The sequence below is a fragment of the Lissotriton vulgaris genome, chromosome 9 (genome assembly GCF_964263255.1).
Source record: "Lissotriton vulgaris chromosome 9, aLisVul1.2, whole genome shotgun sequence".
Taxonomy (NCBI): domain Eukaryota; kingdom Metazoa; phylum Chordata; class Amphibia; order Caudata; family Salamandridae; genus Lissotriton; species Lissotriton vulgaris.
Genome location: NC_141697.1, coordinates 1,215,951,211 through 1,215,973,557, shown reverse-complemented (window position 1 = coordinate 1,215,973,557; position 22,347 = coordinate 1,215,951,211). Strand labels below are relative to the sequence as shown.

The 22,347-nt window shown below is 46.2% G+C and overlaps 1 protein-coding gene across 1 annotated transcript in view; it reads left to right on the top strand.

Annotated features, from left to right (window-relative positions):
- PRKAR2A (protein kinase cAMP-dependent type II regulatory subunit alpha) overlaps positions 1-22,347 on the top strand; it is a 711,046-nt gene that overhangs the window by 633,320 nt on the left and 55,379 nt on the right. The window contains exon 10 of the mRNA XM_086939313.1: positions 7,413-7,548. Coding sequence (XP_086795439.1) covers positions 7,413-7,548 — 136 coding nt within the window. The remainder of the gene's footprint in view (positions 1-7,412; positions 7,549-22,347) is intronic.

Below are 22,347 nucleotides of genomic sequence, written 5' to 3'. Positions count from 1 at the left end.
GTCCTCTACAACAGGCTCTGGAGGATCCGTGGGACCAAGCGACAGGGCGCTGGGAAGATCGAATCACTCTTTCCCAGGCGACGAAGGAGGCCATCAAATGGTGAACTCGGAGAAAGAATGTGATGGTGCGGGTGCCGTTTCACCAACCCGTTCCTTCCCAGTCTATAGTGATGGATGCCTCCCGGCAAGGCTGGGGAGCACACATGGGTCCGCTTCAGATTCAAGGCCAGTGGTCTGCGCAGGAGCAGACATACCACATCAACATGCTGGAACTCAGAGCGGTATTCCTGGCTCTCAAAGCTTTCCTACCAGCGATCGAATCCAACTCAGTCCTAGTTCAGACGGACAATATGACCACCATGTTCTATCTGAACAAACAAGGAGGCACAAGATCTCGCCCACTCTCTTGAGAGGCTCAGACAATCTGGCATTGGCTTCTCTCTTGAGGTCTCGCACTAGTGGCAGTGCACCTTCCAGGCGAGTTGAACGTCAAAGCAGATGCACTCAGCAGGCAATTCGAAGATCAGCCAGACTGGGTGCTAAACGACGAAGTAGTAGAAGAGTTTTTTCGTTGCTGGGGTCGTCCATCCATAGACTTGTTTGCAGACGACGAAAACACCAAATGCCACGCCTTCGCGTCCAGGTTCCACAGGCCAGGAACGCAGGGGAACGCTCTACTGTTGGATTGGGCAGGGATGTTCGCATACGCGTTTCCTCCCCTAGCGCTGATTCCGAGAGTAGTTTCCAAGCTCCTCAGGTCGAACATGGAAATGATCCTGATTGCTCCGGATTGGCCTCGGCAGTGGTGGTATCCGGACCTTCTACATCTGTCTGTGTGTCCACACAAACGGCTCCCTTGCAGGCCGGACCTGTTGAGCAAGATGAACGGGCGGATAATGCATCCCAACCTCCCATCATTGAACCTAACAGCATGGCTCCTGAGGTCCTGCAATATGGACATTTGAACTTGCCTCCCGAATGCATGAACATTTTAAAGGAGGCTAAGAGACCTTCCACGAGAGCGTCCTATGCATTCAAGTGGAAAAGATTTTACTTGTGGTGTAGAGATCATCACTTGGATCCGACTAAGGGGCAGGAGGTGTCATCTTACCATACCTCCTTTCCCTAGCAACTGCTGGTTTAAAGTACACTTCTATTAGAGTGCATTTGTCAGCTATTGTAGCATACAGAAAATCACCTGATCAGATGTCTTTCTTTCAGGTTCCAGTGGTTAAGGACTTCCTCCAGGGGTTGAAGAAAGTGTATCCCCCTGTGCGAAATCCTTCTCCTCCTTGGGAATTAAACCTAGTTCTATCCAGGTTAATGTCACCTCCTTTCGAGCCCATCCACAAGGCTTCCTTGCAACATCTCTCTTGGAAGGCAGCTTTTTTGGTGGCTATTACCTCTGCGCGCAGAGGAAGTGAGATACAAGCGCTCTATGCGAAGGAACCATATACTGTTTTCCACCCCAACAGAGTAGTCCTAAGGGCTCATCCATCTTTCTTGCCTAAGGTCATCTCTGATTTTCATATAAATCAGTCTATTTCCCTCCCTTCCTTTTTTCCAAATCCTACGACCCCAGCCGAGCGGTCACTTCACTCCTTAGATCTTAAGAGAGTGCTTAAGTTTTATTTGGAAAAGACTAAAGGGATTAGGAAAACGGACCAACTGTTTGTGAACTATGGCTCAATGAGAACAGGTTTTCCAGCGGCCAAGAGGTCCATCTCCAGATGTATTGTCTCTTGCATTAAATTGGCCTATGAGCTAGCAGGCAAACCTTTGTTGATGTCTCCAAAAGCGCATTCCACTAGAGGGAAGGCCGCTACAGTAGCTTTCTTGCATGACATTCCAATGTCGGAAATATGCAAGGCTGCAACCTGGAAATCAGTTCATACCTTTACGAGGCATTACTGCCTCGAATCTGATTCCAGGGCCGATACTCTAGTAGGGCAAGCCTCCTTGAGGAAGCTGTTTGGGTAGTCTATAGTCTACTCAGACTTATTGATGAGATTACTGTCTTATCATTCCTTTGCCTGCAGGGATGAGGAGAGGCTTGCTACTCTATTCTAATGCTTATGACTATTGATGAGGATCGCCTGGAAGAGAAGGATTAGTTACTTACCTGTAATCCTGTTATGTTATGTTATTGTTATGTTATTAAGTCACTTATAAAGCGCGCTAACACTGATTAGTTTCTTGGCGCTAAAATTGACAGTAACACAACCTAAGGTGGAGGAGGAGGTGGATTAAAAAGCTTGTCTAAAGAGCCAGGTCTTCAGAGCTTTCCGAAAAGGTAGAAGGTCTTGGCAAGATCGGATCTCCAGGGGAAAGGTGTTCCATAGACAGGGGGCAAGGGTGGCAAATCTACGACCACCAGAGCGTTTGAGTTTAAAGGGGGGGGTCTGGAGCAGGGCTAGATGGAGTGAGCGGAGGTTACGGGAGGGGACGTGTCTGGTGATCAGTTGATTGATAAATTTAGGGCTTTTGCCATGTAATGACTTGAAGACCATACAGCCTGCTTTAAAATAGCAGCGTTGTATGACTGGAAGCCAATGCAGCTTGATGAGAAGAGGGGTCGCAGCCTGCCATCTAGGTTGCTTTAGAATCAGCCTAGCAGCGTAGTTCTGCACCATCTGGAGGCGCTTAAGTAAATAGTTGGGGAGACCTAGGTAAATGGCATTTGCGTAATCCAGGTGGGACAGGACAGTGGCGATCACGACCTGGGTAATCGCTTCAGGCGTTAATAAACGCCTGACCTTCCTGATTTTTTTTAGTTGGTAGAAGCATTTGGAGACCACTTGTCCCACTTGTGTTTTTAGTGAAAGATCACTGTCCACAATGACTCCGAGCGTTTTAGCCGAAGGTGATGGTTGTGGAGCTTGACTCAGGTCTGCAGGCCAATAGTGAGGGCCCCAGTACTTATCCTAGTTCTCTTCCAGGGGTATCCTCATCAAAGTGATAAGCAACCCTCCCGCCTCCCCAGGCAAAGGATACTCTTTAATAAGGAGATATTGTTAACCTATTTGTTATTGGGTTTGTTTTTCAGTCTCCGAAAAGAACTGACCTAACTGTCACCCCTGGGGCATGATGGGATACAGGGGGTCATGAGTGCCTTAAAGGCACGATGTCAGTTTATTGCTATTCAGCTACAGGTTAGCTTTTCAGTCTTTTTAGACTGTGTGTTTGCAATGCAGCCTGTGAGCTTCCTATGCTTCCAGTGACCTATGAGAATTTCTACTGCTTTCTGAGCATTAAAACAGTTTCTAAACAATCTTTGGTGTTGTTTCTCATGTTTCTAATGCTTATTATACATGTATGGTGGAAATTCTTCACAGCATATTTCAGCTCTAAAGTGATTTGGCTGCTATTGCTTGTTTATATATATATATATATATTATTTATATATATATATACTAGCAGCCCGTCCCGACGTTGTCCGGGTATGAATTGCTGCCGGCCAGTAGTATATTGTTTTGTAGGATTTCGTTTTGATAGCATTTCTTATCTGTGACAGGCCTGTGAAACGCTCCGATTCACAGTGCACTGCTGATGCACTTAAGAGTGCGCGTTCAGTAGTGTGTGACCTCGAGTTTCCCTACTTTATTTTTCCTTGCAATATTATATAGTGCAAACTCGACAACATGGCATGAGCACAATTTACATTACATAAGAACACATTCATTTGTGGTAGGCACGGGGAGACAAAGTGATTTGCCTGGAATCACAGGATGTTGAGCTGATGCCGAGATTTGAACGTAGCTCCCGGGCTCTAAAGTTCTCAATTCTAGAACTTGTGGCGGGAGGTGTGGCTAAAAGTGTATGTCGGTGCTGGCCATTAATGAGAGAGACCTGTGCATTTTTCAAATGGGTGGTGAAAAAATAAGAGTATGTTGCTGGAGATGTGGGCCGCCGTGCCACCAATGTACTTACCGGGGGAGGGTAAACACCCATTTTCCCGCAACTTTCTTTCCGCTTACCATCACTCTGCATACTTTCATTACGAAAGTACCATGACTCCGCAATGCCATTATAACGCATGGCATTACATTTTATATGCTTTTACCACACGCATACATTTACAACGAAATTCGTTGTAAATGCATGAATGGTAAAAGCCTGTTTTTTTTAAATGTTTGGATAAGGTAAGTATGGGTATAGGGGTATATGTTATGGGGTACTGAAGTATATGTTTTGGGGTGTTTGGGTATTTTAAGGGTTCAGATATAGTTTTGGGTTATGGGGTACAGGGGTAGTTTTAGGGTTTAGGGCTAGGTTTGGGTTTTGGGGTACAGGGGTACTTTTAGGGTTCAGGGGTAGTTTTGGGTTTTGGGGTACAGGGGTATTTTAAGGGTTCAGGGCTGGGTTTGGGGTACAGGGGTATTTAGGGTTCAGGGGTAGGTTTGGGTTTTGGGGTACAGTGGTATTTTTAGGGTTCAGGGCTAGGTTTTGGGGTACAGAGGTATTTTTAGGGTTCAGGGGTAGGTTTGGGGTTTGAGGTACAAGGGTATTTATAGGGTTCAGGGCTAGGTTTGGGTTTTGGGATACAGGGGTATTTTTAGGGTTTAGGGATAGGTTTGGGTTTTGGGGTACAGGGGTATTTTAGGGTTCAGGGGTAGTTTTGGGGTACAGGGTTATTTTTAGGGTTCAGGGCTAGGTTTGGGTTTTGGGGTACAGGGGTACTTTTAGGGTTCAGGGGTAGGTTTGGGTTTTGGGGTACAGGGGTACTTTTAGGGTTCAGGGGTAGGTTTGGGTTTTGGGGTACAGGGGTATTTTTAAGGTTCAGGGCTAGGTTTGGGTTTTGTGGTACAGAGGTATTTTTAGGGTTTAGGGAAAGGTTTGGGTTTTGGGATACAGGGTATATTTATAGGGTTAAGATGGGTTAGTGTTTAAGGGTGTTGAGGTATTTTAAGGAGTAAGGGTGGGTTATGATGATGGGGTACAGGGGAATTTAAAGGGAGCAGGGTGGACACCTGGAGCTGGAATGTACAGAACCTGGGAAGAAAAAACAATGAAATATTGGGTACAACGCTCGCTTTTTTTCCCCGTAATCCCACGCCCTGCACACGCCCACGCCCCCAGCACACACCCACAGCACACGATATGAGACATGGCATGAAGGCGGAACGTACCACACACCCCCAGTGTTTCTCACGCCCCCAGCACACGCCCACAGCACAGCGCAGACACGCCCACAAGGGACTACTTTGCTGGCACGGTTCTTTTAAATGTATATGGTGGGCGTCTGCATAGCCTATGTCCTTCTGCTGCAACTGCCCTTTCCAACGCTGTATTGGGTGTTGTGATTGGTGCTGTGGTTCCTGAGATTACCCGCCTCAAAGGTTTGGGCTTTCTCTTTATTATATTAGTATGGACTGACTTGGGCATCAAATACATAAGAGGAAGTTTCAGTCTTAAAATTATCCTAGGATAAAAAAAGGCATTATGTGACGAAAAGAATACATTAAATGTATGTGTGCTCAAAAATAATGTAATTGTTTAACAAATCTGTTTTTAACCTCAACTTTGCCTGTGACGTTTCCTCTTAAGCAGTTTCAGGAAAGGGACACTGCAGGCAGAGGTAAGTTGTGTGGAAATACCCAGTCTTTTATTCAATATAATTTGAGTGTTCATGCCCGGATGCCTTACAGAAGTGGCGCAAGAAGGGTTCAACACCGAAAGATCTTACAAAGAGGAAGGATGAAAAAAGCACAGAGGAAGAGCAGAGATTACACAGCAAAATACCACAGATGAGAACAGAAGCAGGATACCGGTACATGCACTGTCTGTGGGTGAGGCACAGATGGCACGTGGCATGGGGTACAGGAGCATAAACTTATCATTGAATGCCAGTAACATTTTATAGTCTGACCAAGAGCTATGTTCAAGATCCCGCATGGCATAGAAACAATGTTAGAGTTTGGACTTCCAGTAACGGATTTTCAAAGAAATGAACAACGAGGGTTGCATTCCTGAGCACTAAACTGTTTCATAACTAACTCAAGATGGTATGGAGGCAAAACGTACAGATCACAGTGCTTCTTCGCGTGTCTATAAGATTCAAGCAGCACTATATCACTTCCTGCACTACAGCGGCAATGCTTTGCCCCATGCACACTGCTGAAAACCTCTCACCATCACCCCAGCTCAGTTGCACTTTCGAGAAGTCATGTTTCCCTCACTCAACAGAGGAGGGCCTCGTTGCCTGGGGCTGGGGGCAGTACACCCGCTCCCGCCCCGACCCCCTCCCGCACCGACTCCCTCCCGCCCAGACTCACTCGCGCCCCCCTCCCGCCCAGACTCACTCGCGCCCCCCTGGTATACGGCTGCTTTACCTTACCTGCCAAGAGAATGCTCCACCACATGGCAAGACACACTGCACAAGCCCTCCCGCCCAGACTCACTCGCGCCCCCCTCCCGCCCCGACATTTTCAATTACTGCTGCCTCCTTACCTGTGCCGCCTCCTCACTGCACAGCAGCGCTCGTCACTGCACCACCCTCCTCCTGGTCGTCATCACGCACGTCACGTCGTGCCCAGCGCTAGGTCCCCGTCCGGCGCTACTTTCAGGGGACTACTTTGTTTTATAAATTAATTATTTTCTTTTGCTTTTTTTTTTTTAATTTATATAGCTTATGTCCATTTACACACCCTGACATTTTCAAAGATGTATCGGGTGTGTAGATTGGCGCTGTGGTTTCCGAGATTACCTTGCCAAAAGGCGCAAGTTCTCTCTTTATAATAGTAGTATAGATATATATATATGTATATATATATATATGTGGGGCACATATAATAGTGTTTCCGGGGTCCCGCGCATGGGCGGGAATATTCTAATGCTTATGACTTTGATGAGGATACCCCTGGAAGAGAACTAGGATTACAGGTAAGTAACTAATCAATCTGTGGTAAACATTGCCAGCCTGGTTCACAGTTTGCATTTGTGTATGGATTGGCTTTACGACAGGCCTCATTTGGTTTGTGGTTCTTTTATTTTTGTTCCTTCGGTAGATTTGCATTATACTGAAAGGTGGAGGAGGGCACCTTTAATTTGTAGTCCAGTTATGTATAATAACATATGTAGTGTTTCTTTCCGTATTCTATTCTTTATAATGTACACCCCAGCATTGTTCCAGGCCCTCTTATTCCACTGCTCGAAATTGCAACATTCTTTTTGTTTCAAAATGTTCCTCCTGTTGTTGAGTAAGGGGCCAGTGGCAGGGCTATGTATACGTATAGAGGTTATTTGAGTATCAGTGTAAAAGGATGAGAACACGTGAGAGTTGATGGAACTGGTAATTGTACATGTGCTCAGTTATTTTCTATAGTGCCAGTCAAGTGTGCTGCTTTTATAATTGGGCACTTAAAGTGAAAGTGGCTGGACAAATAATGTATGCGTATGTGATTTACCCACAGACAAAAGGACAGGAAAATAACCAGGAAGTCGAGGTTGCCCGATGTTCCAGTGGACACTATTTTGGAGAACTTGCTCTTGTTACTAACAAACCCAGAGCAGCCTCCGCATATGCTGTTGGAACGGTCAAGTGCTTAGGTAAAGGTTTCAAATCTATTCACTTTTTCATTTTTTCGATAGTGAGTTAGCCCCAGTGTATGTTTTCAGTATTCCTTTCCAGCAATGTCTTAACAAGCTTCATCTCCCTCTATCAACCTACACCCCCACAACACACTAACTTTGTCAGCGGTCAAAATGAAATGATGCTTTTAGTGCCTGCTTGTGTTATCTATTGCTTAAATGGGTTTTTAAAGCAGAGTTCTCAGAACCTTGCAAAAGCAACTTCATGTGGTGCCAGCAATTAAACTTGACAAGGCTGACACTACACATTATACGCATAATGTCGCAAGTGGAGCAAGTTCTTTAGCACCATGCACAAAGCAGCCGGCAAACACATCTAGTGTTTTACCGGTTGAAGCTCCCCTGTCTGCCCAAATCTCTTGAAAGTACTGGTATTTCTCTTTGAAACTCAGAGGCGAGGCAAACAATTAGCCCCAAATTCAATAACTGTGCCTGCCTTTAGTCCAGCCGTGCTGCGACAGTGGAAAAAGTTGTCAACCTACTAGTGAAACCGACCCCATATCTGTGAAAGACTTTCCCAAGCCTCATTTACTATAGTTCTCTTTATTTTCGTTTGGACACCACAGACCCTTAGGCAGGGTATGAACTCTAAAGTGGCACTCCGCCGCCATTTTTGGTTGAGGTTCACTGGGTTTTCAGGGGATGCCCAATCATCAAGACTTGACATGCCCTTGGATGTCTCCCGCCTAGGCTGCTCCTCCTACTGCCGCGGGCTCCAAACCGCTTTAGTGAGGCGTCCACCCATCAGATATCCTGTTGGCAGCTGGATCAGGCTCCACTTCCCCAATGGAGCGATAAGTGGGTGCTCTAAGCTGTGCAGAAGGGTTATGCCCTCCCATTTGTGGCAACCCCTCCGCTTTTGCTACCATACCTAGAACAGAGGACCATTTATCCAGCATTGGGGTATCTTTTTTAGATTCACATGCCTGAATCATTCCCTGTCGCCGAGGCAGGAGTCCCACAGTAAATACAAAACTAGTGCCAAGAGTAAATAATAGTAGTAGGCTAAAAGAAAAGGCATAAGGCCTAAGTCTTAGTAGGCTATCTACATCATTATAGTAAAAAGAATCAGCTGCTAGCACCCTCTAGAACCTTCCCAGCAGAAGCATTTCTCCTCCGATTTTCACCGCGTGTCATGTGTGAAGGGAGTCTCCCTGAGCTCTGCTCAGTTTCTTCAGCTTTTACTACTTTTTGGATCATCCAAGATCATACTTCATTTCCCTGACCCTATTAAGGCAGTAATATGGCAGATTGGCAGAAAACATGGTAATAGACTACGAAATATGTCTAACCTTTTCCTCAATAACTCTCACGTTCTGAGCGATGAGGCTATTATTGGGACTACAGAGAATTTAATCTGCCACTTCTGATGAGGACAACGAGGATTCCTTCACCTCATAGGAGAGGTCAAAGGGAGAAGTTGCGCCAGGAGCCTCCAGAGGGCGCGCATAAAAGCCATAAAGACTCACCTTGACTCTTTATAAGGCACTTCTTACAGAGAGAGGCAATTGGAAAACACTTCCTCAGAGGCTGATCCTACAACTCCCTTTTCATCCCTGACACTACATCAGGGAAATCCTCTTAACCTGACATTAGGAGTCTATAACAAAACTCCATGTCTATTATTACTGCCTCACCAATATTGACCTCATCTACGATGGTCTCTTTTACGATGGCCTCTTCTATGACGGTCGTCGTCGACTGCCTCATCTATGACGGTCGTCGTCGACTGCCTCATCTATGACGGTCGTCGTCGACTGCCTCATCTATGACGGTCGTCGTCGACTGCCTCATCTATGACGGTCGTCGTCGACTGCCTCATCTATGACCGTCGACTGCCTCATCTATGACCGTCGTCGTTGACTGCCTCATCTATGACCGTCGTCGATGACGGCCTCATCTACGACGGTCGTCGACGGCGGCCTCATCTACGACTGTCGTCGACGGCCTCATCGGCGACGGCGGCCTCCTCTATGACGGTAGTCGGCGACGGCCTCATCTACAACAGTCGTCGACGACTGCCTCCTCTACAACGGTCATCGACGACAGCCTCCTCTATGACGATCGTCAACTGCGGCCTAGTCTATGATGGTCTCCCCTACAATGGCATTACCTAGGACAGCCTCAGCTCGAAGACAACCTCATCTACTATGGTCATCTACGACAGTCGTCTATGACAGCCTTATCAATGAAGCCTCATCTACGTATGGCCTCATATATGTATGGCCTCATGTACAAATGGCCTCAACTACATATGGCCCCATCTATGGATGGCCTCATCCATGGATGGCCATCATACGATGGCCTCATCTACGGATGGCATCATCTATGATTGCCTCATCTATGATGGTATTGTCTGACTGTCGTCTATGACAGCTTCATCATCCACCAATGGCCCCATCCACCAATGGCCTCATTCATGAATGACCTCATCCACGGATGGCCATCATAGGACTGCCTCATTTATGATTGCCTCATCTACGGATGGCCTCACCTATGATTGCCTCATCTATGATGGCATTGTCTAGGACTGTCGTCTACGACAGCCTCATCTATGATGGTTGTTCATGACAGTTATCTATGATGACGTTCTCGTCTGCAATAACCTCCCCTACTTAACCATGTCTACAGCAGCAAAGTATATGATAAGATTGTCCTCATCTATGACAGCATCCTGTACATGATTTAATGCAGCGGGCAGCAGCTAGATTTCAACTGCCAGTTACAGTCGAACAGACAGAATATTTCCTTCATGATTTCAAGGAAGAATCCAGGATGATCATGAGTGGCACCTATAATAGACTACGTCTATTCCAGCAGTGCTTCCGCGCATAGAAAAGAAATACTGCGCACCTGCTAACAGCCCATCTTGTCTGATAGGCCACCCTTCGGCCAGATTCAGTAATTTCACAGGCCGCCCAACAACAATCTAAAAATCCCACAATGCCTATCACCACACCGCCTGACAAGAAAGGATGTCGTCTGGACCTTATAGGCAAAAAATTCTCTACGTTGGCAGCGGCCTCTATTAGAGCTGCCAATCCTCTAGCCATAATCAGCTGTTATGACCGTCAAATGTGGTCAGACATGGCGAGTCTCATTGACTTCATTCCTGAGGTCCGAAGGCAGGAAGCAGGAAAGATTCTGTTGGAAGGAGAACGTGCCGCATCGGGAACTATAGAATTGCGCCTTGCACAACGTGAACACCAACGTCTGTCAGCTAGCAGGGGCTGCAGTGCTTAGACGCCAGGGCTGGCTTAAAGCCACTACTTTCAGACCTGAGAGGCAAACAAAGATTCTAGACATGGCCTATGATGGAGAGTTTTTGGTTTGGTAACCATATTGATCAAGCCCGCTGAGCTTAAAAACTGACACGGATAATGCAGATCATTGGGCACCCTACAAGACGGGCGTGGACCTTTCAGAGGAGCGAGAGGACGTGGTTTTTCATCAAGAGGAGGATACCAAAACCAACAGAATAAGCAGTATCAATCCCAGTACAGCCTTACAGACAGACTTCATACCGTTAATAGTATACGACTAGTATCTCCTGTCAGGGTAGTCGAAAGAGATCACAGTATCAAGGCTGAGACACTAACCGGAAGCAGTGATCTCCACAGGGCGCCAACCATTTTACCCTCCTTATCCGTGGGTCCGAAGATTTCAGCTTTTGTTAATAAGTGGCAGGAAATTACATCAGACAATGGGTTCTAGACCTAGTAACCAACAGCCACACTCTGGAATTCATCAAACAGCTATCTACTACTCCGCCCAGAGGCCCCCCTCCCCCTTGTCTTCACAAGATTTTGAGTTGTTTAAAACAAAGGAGATTTTATGGCTCGCCTGGATATGGAAGATGCATATTTCCACATACCTATCCACCCCAAAAGCACAAATATCTTGCTTTCAAGTGGCTGGCGCCCATTATAAGTTCAAAGTGCTCCTGTTTGGGCTGAAATCGGCACCAAGAATCTTCAGGAAGTGCTTGGCACCAGTGGCAGCAGCATTGAGATCTTGAGCAATACAAGTATTCCCTTATCTAGACGATTGACTGCTCAAAGGTCCTTCAGAACACGAAACCAAGATTGCCACAGCAGAATGTACCCATCTCTTCTCTTCTCTGGGGCTGGTTCTCAACGACGGCAAATCAGTTACGTCCTCTCCAAGTCATGTTTTTTTTCGGAGCAAGGTTAGACACGGTCCATTGCAAAGCATTCTGGTCACACTGCCGCCAGCTACGTCTTCAAAAATTGGCAAGGTTAATTTCAAAAAGGTCAGTCTCAGTCCGAATGTTTGCTTCATTCCTGAGCATGTGCTCTTCAGCGATACATCTCATACCCTTGGCACGGCTCAAAATAAGACCTCTTCAGGAGGAACTGCAACTTCAGTGGCAACAAGCCATGGGTTTGTTCAACGATACTATCAAGGTCACGCTGCACATGACAAATTCTCTGCATTAATGGTCGCAGACAGAGAATCTAATCCAGGGTCTCCCGTTCCTACAGACCATTCCAGATTTCGTTTTAAAGACTGATGCCTCCATAGAAGGATGGGGAGGTCATCAAGGAAGATGTCTCAAAGACAAAAACAACAGCAGATCAACAGGCTGGAGCTCCGCGCAGTTTTTCCGTCTCTTCAAGCATTCCTCCAGAGGATTGCAGGTTCCTCGGTGCTAGTCCGGACCGACAATACCATCAGCATGTATTATATCAACAAACAAGGAGGAACGAAATCAGCTACGCTCTCGCAAGAGGATCAGGAATTGTGGGAAGGGGTCGCATTCCACATGATGCCCTGAGAGCCGAACTCGTCGGGGTCTCCACAATACCCTGGCAGACACGCTGATCACATCTCAGACTGTCGCCAGTTGAAGCTGGAAAAGGAACAGGCTAACCCAGTTTTCCAAGCTTGGGTCAAACCAGTACTGGATCTATTCGCAACAAGAGAGAACATGGAATGCTGATATTATGCCAGCAGGTTCCCTCAACAGGAATCAAGAGTGATGCGATGGTCAGGGATTTGTTTGTACGCCTTTCCCCAATACCATTGATTCCGGAGGTGCTCCGCAAGATGAAGCTGGAAGGTTGCCATCTTATTCTGATTGAACCCTTTTGGCCAAGACAATAATGGTTCCAGGAACTTCTACTATTGTCTCAAGACAAGCCGATTCCCCTACTGCAGACGCCTACGATGTTGTCAAGGGACGGAGGCCAAGTGGTCCATCCGGACCCAAAGTTTTTGCACTCATGGCTCCTCATTTCTTAGAGTTCAAGGACCTCAACATTTCACAGGAATGTCGTGAAATATTGGCCAAATCTCGTGCCCAAAGCACAATCAATTATGTAACAGAACAGAAGTGCCAATACTGATATGAATAATTTAAGTAAACAAATGTCCATCCAAATCCAGAAAAGAAATTCAAGAATGGGAATTGCTAATCAATAGCTTTTTATTCAATTTTTTTTTTAAAGAATGTTTCAAAGTTTTAATTCATAGTACAAAGAGGATTTTTCTAAAAAACACGTGGGACATTGAAGTGTTACTATACTATACTATACATTGTGGAGAAGTGTGGCTCACTGGTTAGAGCAGGCAGACCCTGAAGCAGAGGTCAGACCCAGGACCAGGGTTCAATTCCCGACGCGGCAGGGTCTTGAGCTCAAATGTCCACGGACTCGATAATTCTCGCTTCGGTGCCTGACCTAATCATGGGTTCACACTCTGCAACTCTGGGCATTAAGCTTGCTTAATCTCCACAACGGCCCCCGCGGCGGGATGCCTGGCTTTCACCTTGGGGATGCCCTGTAGGGGCTATCTCACAGGGAAAGCCAGGACGGGTTCCCAAGGCAAGCGCTTAGAGACCCCTGGGTGATAAGCGCTATATAAATCCAACATGCAATACAATTCAATCATTCATTCGAAATTACAAGCATATCACAAACAGCCATATCACATTCACACAATCGTAGGGAAAAAATATAGTGCTATATGTAAGTAAAGTAAAACACAACTAAAGAAAAGGAAAACAGCCACGGTCTTCAAATTGTGACACAATCGGTCTACGAGAGCATCTGGGCATCTAAATAGTTGAACCCGGGGCTCGATCCTGTACATTACCTTGCAGTATTAATTCAGAATGAGTCTCGATTAGGCTGCTAGAGTTATAGGAATGTACTATGAAAAAATAGTTTACCTCATTGCCATTGGAAAATATTTGTAGACCGTGGCTGTTTTCCTTTTCTTTAGTTGTGTTTTACTTTACTTACATATTGCACTATTTTTTTTCCCTACGATTGTGTGAATGTGATATGGCTGTTTGTGATATGCTTGTAATTTCGAATGAATGATTGAATGTATAGTTAACACTTCAATGTCCCACGTGTTTTTTAGAAAAATCCTCTTTGTACTATGAATTAAAACTTTGAAACATATTCTTTAAAACATTTTTTGAATAAAAAGCTATTGATTAGCAATTCCCATTCTTGAATTTCTTTTCTGGATTTGGATGGACATTTGTTTACTTAAATTATTCATATCAGTATTGGCACTTCTGTTCTGTTACATAATTTTTCGGCTCAGCCTTACTGATTAGAGCCAGCCCCCAGTTGTTTCTAGCTGCAAAGCACAATCAAGACTTATCGCCTCAAATGGAAGCGATTTTGCTGTTGGTGTGAGGCGAATAATATTCACTCAATTCAAGCTCCTGCTGAACAAGTTCTCCATTATCTGCTTTCTCTAGCCAAGTCTGGGCTTACTTTTTCAGCGGTCAAAGTACATCTTGCTGCTCTTTCCAGATTCAGGAAATGCTCAAAATTTCCCTTCTCTGCTCTTCTTCACTTATCAAACAATTTATGAAAGGACTTTTCCGAGCCTTCCCGCCAGTGCGAGCACCCCTCCAGAGTGGGAATTCAACACCGTGCTAGCGCAGTTAATGAAGCCTCCATTTGAGCCGATGCATAAAGCTGATCTCAAATTCTTCACTTGGAAGGTTGCCCATTTACTGGCCCTTACCTCAGAAAAAAGGGTTAGTGAAATCCAAGCTTTCACTATAAAGGAACCCTTTTTACATTTTGCCCCGGACTACGTAACCCTTTGAGCAAATTCCAGGTTTATTCCTAGGGTACCAACACAATTTCACTTGAACGAACCGGTAAAATTAAAAACATTCTTTATGGATCCATCCACTCCAGCCGAAAGAGCATTACACTCGCTGGATGTTAAACGCTGTTTATAATTCTACCTACAGAAAACTAAAGATATCAGACGATCCAACCAGCTGTTCGTGGCTTATGGTCAAGCAACTCTTGGAAATGCTGTAACAAAGGCAACTATAGCCAGATGGCTGGCATCTGCTATTCATTTCTGCCATGACAAGGCTAACAAACCTTTGCAGAGGAAAGTCAAAGCTCATTCGACAAGAACAGTACCAACGTCGACAGCTTTGTTGGCTGGAGTATGTCCGGAAAATGTTGTGCTGCAACATGGAAAAATGTCCACACGTTCCACTTTCACTAAGCATTACTGTCTTCAATCTTCACATCAAGAAGATGCAGCGGTTGGACAGGCTGTTCTACGACATCTTTCATTAAGATCAGACTCAAGTTCTTTTGCCCTTTTATGTATTATTCCATTCTTTATTATTCATGCAAATGTACAGATTTATATGTCTGCAAGATTTTAAATAGTTATATGTATGTATATATATATGTGTGTGTGTGTGTGTGTGTGTGTGTGTGTGTGTGTGTGTATGTATATATATATATATATATATATATATATATATATATATATATATATATATACTGAAACTCCAAGTTGCCACCTCCAATCTCATAGAACCGGCGAAGCAGGAGACAGACCACAAACTTCAGGTAACTGATTTTATTTGCAGATTTTTCTGGTGCAACCAACCATGACGCGTTTCAGGCTATGCAGCCCTTGTTCACATGTATATATAAATATAATACTTGGATATAACTTTGCTTTCTTTAAGACTACTCCTTTCTTTAAAAAAATAAAGAGAAAGATGTTTTTCAAACACTGAGGATGCTATTTGGGAGTTTATGAACCTATGTCTCCCACCATCCGCAAACAACAATATATGGTTATACTGCTTGCTACTCTGATTCAGGCTTGTGAATCTATGAAAGATACCCCAATACTGGATAAGAAAAACAGTTACTTACATGTAACTACAGTGTTCCAGTATTGGTATCTTTCATAGATTCACATGCACCCATCCTCCTCCCCGGCTAGTCAGTTCTCTATATGTGGGATACTTACTTCTCACTTATGCTTTGAAAATCTGAGGAGAACTGCTTCTGCTGGGAAGGTTCTAGAGGGTGCTAGCAGCTGATTGGCTGGGACCAATCTTTGGTTCTTTTTACTATAATGATGTAGATAGGCTACTAAAACTTGAGCCTTAGGCTTTTTCTTTTAGCCTACTACTATTATTTACTCTTGGCACTACTTTTGTATTTACCGTGGGACTCCCACCTTGGCAACGAGGAATGATTCAGGCATATGAATCTATGAAAGATACCAATACTGGATAACTGTAGTTACAGGTAAGTAACTTGTTTTCTTCTGCTTCCGTCAGGACCTGCAGGCTCCTTTGGACAAAGGAGCCATCAAGATGGTGTCAACACCAGAATTAGGATGACGTTGTTAGTCCTGCTACTTATTGTTGCTGACAAAGGACTGAGACCTCCTCACTATGCTAGATCTCAGCCTTCTAAATGCATTTGTGTGAAAGAGAAATTCAAAAAGCTTAACTTGTCTCTGGTTATGAACCCTAGAGTCAAGATGGTTGGGTTGGACATGCAGGATACATATTTCCACATCTCCGTCCTGCAAGCACATAAGCTTTCCCTGGGATTCGAAGTAGGCCATGAGCATTTCCAGTACGCTGTGCTCCCCTTTGCCCCTACCAGTTCCCCCAAGTGTTCATGAAAGTGATGTCAGTGGTTACAGCATATCTTTGCAGGCCATGGGTAACAGTCTTTCCATAGCCTGATGACTGGCTACTGAAGGCGGGCTCATCTAGGCAGTCATCACCCACATCCAGACTGCACTCGCTATCAACGTGCCAAAGTCACACCTGACTCATTTTCAGACCATCCCTTTCATTTGAGCCATTCTGAACACAGTGCAGTCCAGCGCCTTTTCTCTGGAGCAAAGTCCAGGAGGCACTGCCTATGATCCAGGCCATGGGTACTCACAAATTTGTCTGTCGGGGGCCAAAATTAGAGTGTGGTTTGTGGCCGAGGGCCTCACCGGTAGGGGTGGGGTCAGTGGGGGGTGCGGTCAGTGTGGAGGTGGGGTTAGAGTAAAAAAATGAAACCGGTTTCAAATCATTACACAGTGCGATAATGCTGTATTTCAAAAGCAGATGTAACTACAAAGAGCACATTCTGATAATACTTTTTTATTAGCAGACAATAGCAATCTTAAGAGGCATTGCATAGCTTCATATACATTTTGACCCCAATTCCATCAGAGTTTCTCTCTCTCTCTCTCTCTCTCTCTCTCTCTCTCTCTCTCTCTCTCTCTCTCTCTCTCTCTCTCTCTCTCTCTCTCTCTCTCTCTCTCTCTCTCTCTCTCTCTCTCTCTCTCTCTGTCTCTCTCTGTGTCTCTGTCTCTCTCTGTCTCTCTGTCTCTCTCTGTCTCTCTGTCTCTCTGTCTCTCTGTCTCTCTGTCTCTCTCTCTCTCTGTCTCTCTCTCTCTCTGTCTCTCTCTCTCTCTCTCTCTCTCTCTCTCTCTCTGTCTCTCTCTCTCTGTCTCATTTTGCTGTTTGTAATTGTATCCTGATATATCAGATACAACCAGTGACATTATACATGCAACAAGTCCGGACTATTGGCTTTGACAATGGTTGTTAGTTGCATGAGATAAATAAGCAACTATGGCTTTGTTGTATATGTATTATAATATTGAAAATGATTCAGTTCTGAAACGATGAGACTATGAAAGAACTAAAACAAGTCTATTTGGATTACATCAAAATCTTTGAGCTGTGATGCTGGTATTGAGATGAGATTTGTTGGTTCACCCTGAGGGCGAAAAAGGAGACTCCAATAGTTAGTTGCATAAGATAAATAAGCAACAACTATGGCTTTGTTGTATATCCGCATCCGTGCAGCGCGAATTCCCCGCCCATGCTGACTCCGCCTTGCGCGGGCGGAGTCATGACGGAACGGTTCCGTCATCAGCACAGCTCAACCGACGCTGATCAGCATCGAAAGGGTTAAAATAATGAGAATGCTTCATGTCTGAAATGATGAGACTGAAAGAATGAAAACAGTCGATTTGAAATGACAAAGGCTTTTTGAGCAGTAGTGCTGCTGTTGAGTTGATATATATTTTTTTTCACCCTGGAGGCAAAAATGGAGCCCCAAGAGTTACACGTCTCAGCAGCCCTGCCTGCTAACTCGGGGAGAACAAACTCGCATAAAAAGTACACTCTCTTCCAGGGGATCCTCATTGTGAGAAGTTGGCCTGATATGTAGTGCTCACTATTCTAGTGATCACTGTGTATCATTCCTAACGACCCTTATTGATGATTGGTTGTAAGTCAACCGTTAGACCAGCTATCCTAGTAGCATGGACAAGAGCAGTCTTTAGGCTAAACTCTAGAGGGCGTGTTAAGCCAGCTGTTATACCATCACATATACCCCCTGAACACCAAGTGAAAGGACACCACACAAGTTGTTATGAAAATAAAGTATATTTATTTAGACCACAACAGCCCTGGACTCTTTATGAGGACAGGGCGCTAAGCACAATACAAAGCTCTTAAGAAAATACTGAAAGTCGCACAATTTACACAAATGCCCGAGGGGCACGAAAAACCATATACTCTAAAAGTGGAATGCGAAATTACTAGCAGGTAAGTACTACTCTAATAGGCTTTGGGATCGCTAGGACTTGACTACTGAACCTTCAGATTACTAGCAGGAGGCCTAGGGAGATCGGGTGCAGAGTGAGCACTCTCGTGCGGGATGCGGGACAAAGTCTATGGATGCTAGATTTCGTAAAGTTAGTGTTATCGGACGAATCCGACTAGGTAGAGCTGAAACGAAAAAGGATCTGGACCTTTGGATAGTTAAGGTATGCTGGAGCACCGAAGTGCTGTGTTTACCTAGCCCAGGGGCTGCGGATGCATATGTCTGAAAAGACATCCTCATTGCAGTCTATGGAGCCTGAAAGAAGTTGTTGCTGGCAGGCGACCAGTGATGAAGTTCGAAGTGATCCAAGCCTGGGTCGAATATGGAAGACACCTGTAAGCAGAGGGGACCAAGTTCTGAATCACTAGCCAGTGATTAGATGGGCACCAGGATGGCACCGGATGAAGTCACCTCGACCAGGTGAGTGGGCGACTCTGGGCTCTGCAGTCTCACGGACAAGGAGGCGTTGTCGGCGACCAGGATGGAGGTGCGAGCTGTCCCACGATGATATCTGCTGTTGACGTCGCTGGACCCAGGATTGGGGCAACAAGTCTTGGCAAATGCAAGCCCACGCGGTGGACTTAAAATGGCGCCTGGAGTGGACCAGGAGGGTCCGGGGTGCTCCTCTGTTGGAGGGGAGCAAGGGCCAGTCTGGAGCAACCAGACCAGCGTTGGAAATGTCGTCGTACGTCGTCAGGAAGGCCACAAGCCAGCAGGCAAGTAGCCAGACAACGCGGTGAGCAGCAAAGAGCAGAAGGGCCCCACGCAGATCTCGTGGATGCTGGGGGGCTGAACTTCGGTGCTGGAGCTGCTCAGGGTTAGGGCTTCTCACACCCCAAAGCACTCACTCGAGGATCCCTCGGCGGTCGTGCTGGGCAAGCGTCGTGCAGTCCTGAAGATGGCCGGTCCCTCGAGGTCTCGTCTCAGCTGGGCTGATGATGCAGGTAGAGGTCAGAGGTGCCAGGGAAGCCGGTTCTCGTCGAGCTGGGCAGTCTTGATCCGGAGGAGAGACTTACAGCAAACCGCGATGCTTGGATGGTGCCTGCGGGTGCAGGGTGGCTACTCCTTAGCCACAAGGGAGAGTCTTCTGAAAGGTTCAAGAGTTCTTTCGTGGAAAGTCATCAAGATTCGGAATTATCTAATTTGGAAGGGTCCCCGCTCCCACCTTTATACTAAAGAAAGGGGCTGGTACGGGACTAGGTCCTGCCCATGGGTGGGACCAGGAAGGGGGGTGGTTACACCCCTCTCCCATGCCGGACTTTCCCCAGCTCAGGGGCTGGAACTGGTTCAAACTGGCAGATGCACAGTGAGCACCGGGGTGCCACTTGCAGTCACCTTCCTATTCAGCCCTGCCTACCTAGGATACACAAAACCCTGTCTGGGATGGTGCTAGCACCGCCCCTGACAGGAAACCCTTTGTCCAAGCTCCCCTCGCTGGAAGGACTCCCAGCTGCAGGGGGTCAGACTTGTGTCTGTGGTGGCAGCATCCATTTTGTGAGGCTGAGGCTCGAGTTAACTTTAACCGGGGTTCACAGTTACATACATGTCGTGTCCCTCTAGAAGGGTGGAATGCTAACCCCGTCGCCAGAATTGGCGAGGGGTTAGTATTCCAATTCGTATGACACCTTACTCAACATGTTTTGATAAAGCGATACCAAAGATAGCAAATAACCGCGAGGATTATAATGCACTTAAGAGTATATGGTACGCGTTATCATAGAACAGCTATTAGGACTTGGTTCCGCAAGCTGTAGACGGGCTCAGCTCATGCCAGAGCACCATCTCACATAATTCCAAGCACTCTGCCTTCAGGATTGTTAAGGCCTGCCATAGGAGTGACTGATAGGAATATATGTGTCTATTTTAGGGTTAGATATAGGTATACTAGATCTACAGCAAAAGGTGATTACACCACTTTGCCCCAGCTGTCGTGCAGCCAGTTGTGTCAGATTTAGATGGCCAGCCAGGGGTGGCATAATACATGCTGCAGCCCCTGGTAGGCCCTGGGTACACCTATGCCCTGAGTTACAGGGTCTGATAAGGTGGCCTAGTACCAATTGGATATGTACCTAAGGTACATGGAATCCATTTTAGAGAGAGAGCAGTAGGCCTGAGGCCCTGGATAGCAGGGTCCCAGGTCAACTAAGTCGAAAAACCAGCAAAACACCAGGCAAAAAGTTGGGGGTAACCATAGTCAGGTATCCACCCTCCTACACTCATCAATAGTCATAAGCACATGAATATTCCCGCCCATGCACCGGACCGCGGAAACACATATCATATATATGTAGCTCTACATATATGTATATATACATATAAACACTCACAATGCAGACCTCTCTGAGAAGAGCTGAACAATGCTGCAATAAAAACCATTGTATATACAGCTTCCAATAAAAAGCAGGCAGAAAGAAAACTTTTGAAAACTGCTTTATTATACAGTAGAAAAGGTAATCCTGCAAGGAAAGTGAAAGCATTGTCAGCACAAAGGCTGCATTGTAAAACAACCATAGAGTATAGAGCTGAAAAGCTAACTCATATAGACAGTATCAGAAAAACTGGCACCGTGCCTTTAAGGCAGCCATGACCCCTAGCTCTAATCATGCCTCAGGGGTGACAGTTAGGTCAATTGTTCTTTCCGGCTCCTTCTACAGCTCTACTTCTTTTTGACTTTTTTGTCAAAAATTACTTCTCTTTTTGAGGTTAAACCTCTTTACTTCGACATTTTATTGGTGTTGAAGTGTTTTTCTTCTGTTTTGAAAGGGGGTTGGCATTGTTTTTCAGTCACAAATGCCTTCCTTTTTGATGCTTGCACCTCCTGTGGTAAAAAGAAGGCAAAAACAGACTCTCATTCAGTCTGTATTTTATGTTTGCCTTCAGATCATGATCCTCACACCTGCCAGCATTGTAAACTTCTGTCCAAAAGAACTTTAAAGGACAGGGAGAGGATTCGCCTCTATGACCTTGCAGAGAGGGGAAGATCAATCTCTAGAGGCAGGTCACCGCTGAGGAAGAAGAGAACATCAGTGTCGGGCTCGGCGCTTCAAAACCCTTCTTCAGCGCCAAAAACGGCGACAAAACTACCATCGGCGGCGGGCTCGCCTTCGAGAGAAGACCGGTCGTCGTCGAGGATTACAGGTACGTCGAGAACTCCGCCGTCGTCAACCAGGCGACGATCGGCGACGAGAGAATGATCTGCGTTGGTACGGGCACACACAACGTCGAGAGACAGGTCGCCGACTTCGCTGTCGAGACCAGCTCCGTTGTCGCCTCGTCACCGGCGATCAACGTCGAAGCATAGAACTCAGTCGACATCAACCAGGGGATTGTCGATGTCGAGTCAGACCCTGCCGTCGCAGGACCATCTGCGTCCGGCGTCGAAGCATACTTCTCCGTCGACGTCCTCTAAAAGGCGTTCGACGTCGAGACAGGTTCCATCCCCTCCGTCGGCGTCCAGACGGCGTTCGACGTAGAGGTCCAGATCCCCATTGAGGCAGCAGTCGGCGACAACTCCGTGGAAGTCGACGTTGAAGGATCGGTCGACGTCGAGAAGGGTTTCTCTGCCGAACAAAGCATTGGGGAGGCCGAGATCGCGCTCTCCACGTGGAGCAAGGTCTAGAGGCTCCAGCCATTCGACATCACGTCATGTGACCTTGAGGCATTCGAGATCGACGTCAAGAGTCTCCCACATTATGGTGACGCAGAGCAGATCCACGTCAAGACAGACGTCTTATCACTCTCCGCGACGGCGGTCGCGCTCAAGGACACGTGGGGCCTCTTCACATTCGGTTCGAAGTTCCCCACAGACAAT